At 38.5% G+C, this 9,728-nt stretch overlaps 1 protein-coding gene across 10 annotated transcripts in view; it reads right to left on the bottom strand.

Annotated features, from left to right (window-relative positions):
- The window catches only part of LOC108751379 (microtubule-actin cross-linking factor 1), a 102,843-nt gene that overhangs the window by 43,660 nt on the left and 49,455 nt on the right, over positions 1 to 9,728 (bottom strand). For all 10 annotated transcript variants that reach the window (XM_018491500.1, XM_018491501.1, XM_018491504.1 and 7 more), the window contains 8 exons: positions 8,169 to 8,448; positions 6,655 to 7,105; positions 6,153 to 6,410; positions 4,919 to 5,492; positions 4,037 to 4,507; positions 2,753 to 3,958; positions 2,591 to 2,674; positions 1,198 to 1,419 (listed from right to left, as the gene is read on the bottom strand). In XM_018491500.1, coding sequence (XP_018347002.1) covers positions 1,198 to 1,419; positions 2,591 to 2,674; positions 2,753 to 3,958; positions 4,037 to 4,507; positions 4,919 to 5,492; positions 6,153 to 6,410; positions 6,655 to 7,105; positions 8,169 to 8,448 — 3,546 coding nt within the window. The remainder of the gene's footprint in view (positions 1 to 1,197; positions 1,420 to 2,590; positions 2,675 to 2,752; positions 3,959 to 4,036; positions 4,508 to 4,918; positions 5,493 to 6,152; positions 6,411 to 6,654; positions 7,106 to 8,168; positions 8,449 to 9,728) is intronic.

Below are 9,728 nucleotides of genomic sequence, written 5' to 3'. Positions count from 1 at the left end.
TTTATATCATAAATTTATTTCACATAACTCTCAATAAGATGTTTATACATACTTTTCATGAGTAACATTTATTTCAATATATTTATTTCATTTATTATCTTCTATTTAAAAAGTGTTTTACTTGCATACGCATATAATAGAAAAACATACGCCGTATCTAACGTTAACATTGTTACTACTTCTTTACTAAATGAAAATTAACATCCTCTCTCACTGTGTGCGAGGATCGATGCGGAATTCGTATCCCGAGGAAGTTTGACGCAGTAAATCACCTTCGCGTGATTAGAAATGATTCTAATTCGTTATCGCGCGATGATGAGCCGTTCACCAAGCACCAAAGTGTTACGATCAAGGATTAATAGCGGATCCACTTCGCGAATTCTCGATGTATGCCCATCAGCAATGCAAATTGTAGACCTTGCCATAGTTCGGTATTAATTCCGTTCACATTTCGACACAGCACACGTGGCGAAGGTTAAATCTAATCTAAAATATCCAGCGGCATTTCGCCCGCGGCCCTTTAAGTTGCCTCAGTTGCTCAATAAGTGATTGAAAAATTACATATGTCGGATTATAGTATATTCTCCTGAAGAACAATGTTAATGAATAATTTATTCTATGTAACGAATGGAAATTTCTAAAAGAAAAATATTGAATGACGTATTAAGGCTCTTATTCACTCATCATTATTATCCTAGATTGTGACATCAAATGTGAGAAAACACGCAATAAAAATTCTTGCAAATAATATTTGAATAAAAATATTTGAAATCAATACAATAGATTTATAAAGTATGAAAACTATCTTCTTGTTTCGGGGAGAAATTGAATTATATTTGTTTCTATATATATATATACACACACACATATATATATAATTATTTTAAGTCACAACTGTAAATATAATTTATTTTGTTTTCGTTTATAAATAATTTATTTACACATTATATTATGTAATTTATATATATTATATATATTACAGCTTGCAAGAACTTTTATTGGATATTTTCTCGACTATGATGTCATAATCTGAGATAATAGTAATGAGTAAACAGAAGCCTCAAGAAATTGTTATTTTCCTTCTATCAAAGAATCCAAGATATTGCTCATATTTATTTCTACCAGAAATATATCACACAGTCTACTATCGGAGGTGCAATCTCAAGATCGCAGAAGAAAAACAATGCAAAAACTCACCTGTAAGGAAGTGTCCTCAGGATGTAGTAATGCCAGCTGCCTTACTCGCTCCTCAAGCAGGTTCACGAGGGTCGTGTATCTTCGATTCAGGGTATCTAGATCGCGCGCAACATTATCGACTGTAATAACGGAATCTCTCCGTGGCCTTTTCACCGATGCGTCCAACGACGGGCAGATATCTTCCAATTGTTCTTTGAACGCTCGGAGCCTTTGTCCGTAGATCTATGGGTTTCCGGTTAGTCCGTTATGGTTAGTGTAATTAGATCGGTGTGTGTGTGTGTGTGTGTGTGCGGCAATTACCGTTAGCGATTCCGAAAGCGACAGCGAGAGACGAGGCGTTGAGACCGCCGCGCGCGGTGTTACCGCGCGGCTTACATCGCGATCTTTCTGATTTTTCGACAACCCAATGTGGTATTTCCGATAAACAGATGCGTTAATAGTAGCTGCCGGTTACTTTCGTGGGTAGTACGTTAATCTAAACGCATTTGGAATAATTTCGGGACTACTTCATAGTCGCGCTAAGGATAAGCAGCGATTAATGAAATCGCGCTGCAATTAATATTGGTAAAGAGCAGAAATATGTCTAATTCATGCCGAAATATAATTAGAAGTACTCGTTATGTACCTTCGCGAACTTCTCTATGTATTAATCGGTCAGGTTCCACCTCGCTGCTGCGCATGCTATACCTCACTGGGTTATCTGCGATTGCAACGGTTCGGGGAAATATCAATTATATTATGTTAAGCACTTAAGCGATATGCAATATGTAACATTTACAAAAATCGATACTAAATCGCCGCTAAACGAGATCGTGCAGCTCATTCAACCGTGCTTTTGATGTAACTGTGTTAACAAGAAGGTTGCTATTGAAGTTGAAAAAGGAGAGAAAGGCCAGTGATATTACAAATGCGCGTTGACTGTAGATCGTATCGTCCCCGCTGTATTACATAAGTGAGTATATTTACTTAATGAATGGCAGTTAAGATGGTTTGTACCGTTTAATGGCACTGGGCCCGGACGCAAATAGAGAATTTTTACCGTTATAAAATTGACGAGACACATCCCCGAGAAGACGGTGGAAAAAGACAGCAGCACAAATTTGACTGTAAAGGAACATTCATGTTTATATACAGCAACGCGTCTTGATGCGTCTTGCTACTGCTCGCTCGATACTCCAGAAAAAGCGGCCGCTCCGACGAAACGCTAAATGAAAAAAAGATTCGTCGCGTGCATAATTTCTGAAAACCTCGAGGCGCGTACAACAGATTGTGATGAGACCTATATGTAAGACACACGCAGAATTCCATTCATGCAAGCATTCACACCGTAAGCTAAGGCTACCTATAAGGCTTACTAGCACCGAATTATACATTACGATCCACGTATTCTCACCTTCCCTTCACGGATCAATCTACCGCCCGTGAGATTCACCGCTTCGATTGCCGGCGTGCGATCCAACACCTTGCTCAACAAGTTCTAAATCCATAAAAATTTATTTTAACGACAATCTCATTGACAAGAATAGCACGAAATTGTCGAAATCGTTCACGCTACCTTCGTGTTTTCCAGCTCCAATTTTGCATATGATTCATCGACAAAGTCCACCTCATTCTGATACGAGTTTTGATACTGCTGCGCCAATCCGTAGGCTGTTTCGGCACTGCGTAGTCTGTCGACCAGCTGCCCACAGACGTTCGTCCATCGCGCGTTTAGTTTGTTAACCTCAGCATCCAATCTGTCCATGTCACCGTGCGGACCTCGATGATTCGGCCTAGATTTCTCTACAAGACGTCTAGCGTTATGCGCATCTTCATTCAATTGATCTATTGACACTTGTTGCTGTGCGATAGCATTCTGAAGAACCATCAGATCTTCCAATACGCTTTGCAAACCCTTTACGTCCGATGGTAATTCGCCGAAGGAGGCCAATTTAATTTCAAACTCGGAGATTGCCGTCGTGTTTTCTTCAAGGCTGGACAGCACAATCTCAACACACTTCAAGCGCTCAACGTACAAGCTGCTAAGGTTCCACAAGTGACTCCATTTGCTCGTGATATTATCGAGTTTATTCCTCATCGCTGGAGTCTTTAGAGTGATTCCGCGGAACGTCTGTTGCATTTGTTCCACGTCCGGCGCCAAACGTTGCAGATTCTGCTCGTAGTCTTTGTGCTGTAATACGAGATGTTCCAAGCTATCAAGATCTCGAGGTAAGGGCGCGGCTATGCGCGCGTTTAGTACTCGCTCGGCTTCGTCGAGTGCCTGCTGAAGCGAAGACGCTTGATCGTTAAAAATGCGTCCAGCATTTTTCGATTCTTCCTCGGCTCTGGCGCGCTTCTCGAAATCGTCGAATAATCGGTTAACATCCGCCATCTCGCGTTTCAATCTCCTGAGTTGTGGATCCGCCGGATCTCCTTCAGATAATAACTTATCTGCATCTTCATTCAGCGCTTTTCTGATAGCTGTACGTTGATCTTGTCCCATCGCCAAGAATTGGGGCAGATCCCAACCCTTGACTACCTTGATAGTCGCAAATATCATGTTTTGTCTTAGTCTCAATTGTTTTCGTTGCCAGAGAGCAACACTTCTGTCATATTGTCGTCTCAATCTTTCCGCAGCATCCAATGCTTCCTTATCGGGAGGTTGCAGCGCGAAGCAGACACCTGGTACAGGAGATTCCACTCCCTGCGTGTTTTTGACGCGCCATTTAACTCTGCCAGAATTATCGTACAGCGTGCATTGTTCTCCTTTCTCGATGGACATCTACACAAATAAAATAAATGAGAAATATATATATTTAAATGCAGTGCATTCTACTTCTTCGCATTAAGAAATACTCACATTGACTTGTTTGTAGGTACAGATACAAGTGACCTGTAACGGTCGCATAACTGGTTGTTTGCGTTGCTTCATAGGAACGATGTCCTTTGCTCTCTCCACGAGTCTCTGTACGTGATCACCATAATTATTAAGCTCCTCGCGCAACTCTTGCATGCCCTTCAGAAGCCGTTCTCCTTCATCCAATGAGAAATCGGATTGCGAGTAAACGGTATTCAGCGTTTCATCCTGTTTGGAGATCCACTGTTCGGCCTGCTGAATTTCTTTGAAAAATTGCTGGTTTTGCGCGGCGTGTCTTAAATGTACTTCAAGGCAGAGAGTGAGTTGTAATAACCAAGCCCACTGAGTTTGCATAGCGGACATGTAAGCTTCGATCGTTTTTGCCGCAGGATGATGCTGAAGAACGAGTGCCTCACCACGATCTTGCACTGCCGAAAATTGTATCTCACGTTTCTCCAAATCGCTCATCAAAGACTGCAAATAAACAAAATATCTTATTACTTATGTAAAATATTAAATTTATTAAAAATTTCAAATGTATAAATACGTATATACGTTTATAACAACTAAAGATTGAAATAAAAATATCTAATAAAATTAACCATTAAATCAGAATAAAAAGTATAAGTATTTTCAATGAATATTTTACCTCTACACCAGATCCATATGTTTGCTTCACAAAAAGAAGAAATTTCCAATTTATTAATCCCATTCAACTAAATAAGAACTATGTACTACATATTGTAAAGATAACGCAGATATTTACATTATATAGATGATTACATTATATATCAGTTTATAGATCTTAGAAACCGCAAAATGGACTTTCATCACTTCTCTAAATAAAAAAAATAAAAAAAAAAGAGTTGCTCGATAATGACTAACCTCGTAATATTGCTCGATGCTCTGCACATTGAGGTTCTTGTCGCTCCAATCGCGCGTGACTTCTGTTTCTTCTTTGGCATTCAACCAAACCAATTCGCCAGTAGCCGATTGTATAAAATCGTGCAGGGTATCCAAATCAGAAAGCCTCTTACTCGATACGTTAAGAAGCTCGGCATAAAGTTTCTGTAGAGTGTTAAGATGCTGACTGTACAACGTGAGTTCCTCGCCATGGAAATTGTTCTTTGCCTGCACGCACTTGTCGACCTTGGCTTTGAATTGATCGATGTTCTTATGCTCTCGTTGATGTACATCCAATTCATTTTGCACACTAGGCAAGTCCGATCCGTAATCAGCTTCTTGCAGGTGCTTCAATTTGCTCTTACACCAATCTATGCAATCATGTAACGCGCGGAAGTGCGGATTAGTATCAACCAATCGTGTTTCATGGACGGTAGTGCGGTGTTTCGTGACAACACGTTCCTCCACAGGGAAGGAAACCGCAGACAGAGGTTGTACCAGACGCCTATGCAGAAGAGATCGTAATACAACCCATCTTTGATGCAATTTCTGTACTCTGAAACGAATAGACATATGTTTTATCAATAAGTGTCACATTAAATTTAATTATTTTAACTTAAAGCATCATTCAATACAGTACCAATAAACATTATTAGCTATTTAGTTATTTTAAAGACATGTCAAGATACGCTAAACTTGGATAAAGGCCATCTTGTCAAGTTTAACAAGATATTTAAACATGTTCCAAGATCTTTGGAAAGTCACTAAACACGATACGTGCATAACTTAATTTTCGAAAGCTACTGGCGATGGAAAGCGCGCTAATATTTCACTCATTAGCAAAGATTACGAGAGTGGAAACAATGTAATTAGTATCTGAAAACGGAGACGGCATGCACGTTACACATGGATAATTCTTTACATATCGATATTCTACATACTGAAAAAAAAAAGATATTAAATTTTTATAAATATTATTTTTAACAGTAGTACTAGATGAATATTTACTAAAAATAAACATACTTATTTTTGGTATAAAAACCAATGTATGTGATTTAATTTTTTTTTTATTTAATAAATATTTATTTACCACAAGTAAATGTAAAATTAGTACTATTCAAACAAATATTTATTAAAATTTAGTACATTTTTTTCTCAGTGCAGAGTATGAAATTTTAATTCATCATAATTCCGAGGATAAAAATCAATATTTTACCTCTTATGAAGCTCAGGCGCCTGACTGTATCTACCCTCCGTAAGGGTATGCACATCGGTAAATATATTCTGTATCTGGGTTTCCGTACTGCGTATGTCCTGTTCCAGCAGGTCCACCGCGTGTTTCGCCTCTAAAGGATGAAGACGATCGAGCCTGCGTGCTTCATCCTCCACACGTCTCTCGAGCTCTTCCAACCTGTTGTCAGTCGTTTTCATCTCACGATGCACTTTCTCGGCGAGTCGTTGCAGTCGCTCGAGTCTGTCAACGTACAAAGACATTCAGAAATACATGAGTGTGCATATAATATCTCTAGCGGCAAATTGGGAGAATTACAAATGTTTTGTGTGTTTTTCCAACAAAGAATAGAGAATTAATTTTTCCTATTATCTCAAAAAATTTTTTTTAATTGTATTACGTTTCTATCAAATAAATGTGCGACATATGCGTTTCATACTGTTTATATACATAAATATTTAATTTATATTATAATAATTAAGCTTACCGTTTAATTTCGTCTATAATAGCCTGCTCGCGCTCCTGATGCAACATTATAAGGCGATTCCAATTCTTTTCGATGACATCAATATGTAATTCTGGTTCCATGTCGACTTCGCCCACCGCTTCGAAATACTTTTGCAGATCTCGGAAGATGTATGTCAATCTCTGTTTGTCTCTGTATCGTGGTGGTACCTCCTCATTTTTGAACTTCGTACTATCCGCCGCTAGTTTCTTCATCTCGATCAGAGTCGGCGGAAAAGATCGCTCTTGCATGAGGGCCATCTTCTCGCGTATCCACATATGAAGAGAGGTCGCAAGCTCACGATATTCCGCGGATCGTCTTTGCGCCTCGGCGTCGTACAGAGGGTGAATGGTCGGCGGCTCCGGGAACACGTCATAGAGCGAAGAGATGTACGTTATCAAGGACTTCTCGTCCGGCTCGGGGGTATCAACATCTGTACGGAATACAAAAGAATCTTTGCGTAAGTCACGCAAACGTATGCGTGTAATAAATTATTTCTAATTTTCTTAATAAAATTATTAACTCCTTCAATTACAGCTACGAAAACTACACCTAAGCTATAAAAATTAGGTACATATAAATTTTAAAGCTATTTAAAGTACAGAATGCAAGTAAACTTCGGAATGCAAATGAGTCTTACGGCGATTAAAGAAGGTTCAAAGTTTTTTTACCTCACGATTTAGAACCTTATAATACTAATCACGGATTATACAATCATCCAAAAATTTTCGCTTCGGTTTCAAATGACTCGCTGCTATAATCAAGAGTTAAATTCTCAATTTATCATCTTTTGATACTATCTTAAAAGCAAGAGTAATTTTATTATTAACACTAATAAATTAACGAAAGAAAGATTAAAACTCCGGATGTTATCTATCCATGTCTACTGAAGAAATCCGGTAAAATCTATCCAAGTCGTATCAAATTATGGACATATTATCCGCAGATACGTTTCGCTTTTCCTTGCAACCTGATACCAATGTCAGATACCTGCAAGACGCAAGTATAGAAAGCATAATTACGACGACTACCGATGGCGCGACGTTACGGTGTACGAATCGAGACCGGAAGCGATTCTGGTCAGGTAACCGTGACCAGAAAGAACGCACACCGCCACTATGCCAGAACCCGCGGGAACTGTATCATCACGCACCGGGCATACATAAACGAGAGAAATCCAGGTAGGACTATATCCGTGAAAGACGTCTTTGTAAGACGAGAAACCGCAAAAACGACCCAAGATAACACGACGATTAAAAAAAAAAACTTGTGACACAAACACACATCACAGCATTTCTCTACCTCGAATTTACACGATGCACAAATCACGATGGAGGTAACGATCAGTCGTTGGTCGACTGCAAAAATTGGCAATTTTTTCTTTTGACCAAAAATATAATTATTCCATTGACTTACCCTCGTCAGTTTAATTTCCATTTATATATATTTTTATTGAGACAATTAGGGCTTAACCTGACTCGATAATCGGTCGTTACCTTCTGGATCGAGAAGCCTCGTAACGCCGTACTCGCGCTCGGCGACGAAGAAGACCCGATCGAGCCGCTCTCGCGGCTGGCTTGCACGCGCCGTTCTCCAATCGACCAGATCCGGCCGGTTCCTGTGGAGAAGAGCACTGAAAGCCAGACCGTCCCTCCAAGAACAGGTGAAATCGGTCACCCGTACTCCAGGATATCGGGCTGTCGATCGTCGAGCCCATCTCAAAAGGGCCTCACGCGCCGTCACGTTCGGTTCCTGACCGACCACTATGTCCGATATCTAGAAAAAGAGAAAGAAAAGAATGAGATTAGATTTTCTTGAAGATATATATACAATATTTTCTTAAAACGTATAATAACAAAATAAATATTTTTTTTAAATATACAGCATGGAAATAGATTCTGGTTCGCCCTTCGATGTATCATTTCATATGACGTTTCGGGTGCCGCTGTTGCAACAAATAGCGGAAACAGTTACGGTATTATGTTCGCTACGATCATTCAAGCTAAAGCGGGAAATTCTTGAAGAATATATAGCAGTCTTTAAAACCTTTAATTAGTAACACTCGATGAACATACACTGCTACATTTGAAAGCTACGTATCAGTACTACATACCGGTTTGATTTAAAATTGTGCGCGTTATGTAATGCGTATTTGCAACCTTCCATAGTTCTATTTTCTCGCTTGAACGTTGATGGAAACTGAAAGCTGCAACCTTTCAAGAACTATTGACATTTTGCTTAGCGGCCGGCGCCGGGAGAACATTGGTCATAGAATTAATCGATTTTAGACCGGTATTCATAGTCCATTCTTATTTCAAGACCGTCTTAAGTAATGTCTTAAAATGCTAATACAGCTCTTTGATTGGTTCATGATAGCTTAAGATTGTATCTACTTAAAACAATTTTAAATATAAAAATCGACTACCAATTATACGAATATCGATTATAAAGTAATATTACTATCAGACAAGTTTAAACATTTTTTTTCTAAATCACGAAAAAGTGATTCTTATTTTTTGTCACTGAAAATGAATCTGTAAATAAAATTGTTTTATCATATCATCACCGAAATCCGCGTATCGGACAATGCATTTATATTTTAATTTTTTTTTTTATTCTTTATCCTTTTTTTAAGTCTTTAGTTATCGCAGTATTCATTAATTTTGTTTCAGTAATACAATGATTCAACTATTAACAAAACAATTCTAGAAACAGGGAACGCTGCGTCACGTAAATGTGTCTTCTTGTCTATTTTGGGATAAGAAATCGAGTTCTAACGTCACTGAAAGGATTATCTTATCTCGTGTATAGATACATATTATATCGCTCCAGTAAAGATCTCCTTCCTGTATTTTCCGGCTTACTCGAATTATCAGAAATTACGTGCTGTTGTTACCTAACGTACTTTTACGTTTACGTCAAGTTCATTGAACCAAAAGTCAATTTAAACGTACGTAAAGGTATCGACTCATAAAATTGTCTATTAATGCAGTTGTTTTAAATAAAATCATTCAGAAAATATTATTTTAATAATAATATTACCCAAACCTTTTCTG

This window comes from Trachymyrmex septentrionalis, unplaced genomic scaffold (genome assembly GCF_001594115.1).
Source record: "Trachymyrmex septentrionalis isolate Tsep2-gDNA-1 unplaced genomic scaffold, Tsep1.0 scaffold44, whole genome shotgun sequence".
Taxonomy (NCBI): Eukaryota; Metazoa; Arthropoda; class Insecta; order Hymenoptera; family Formicidae; genus Trachymyrmex; species Trachymyrmex septentrionalis.
This window is presented reverse-complemented; position numbering and strand designations above follow the sequence as displayed.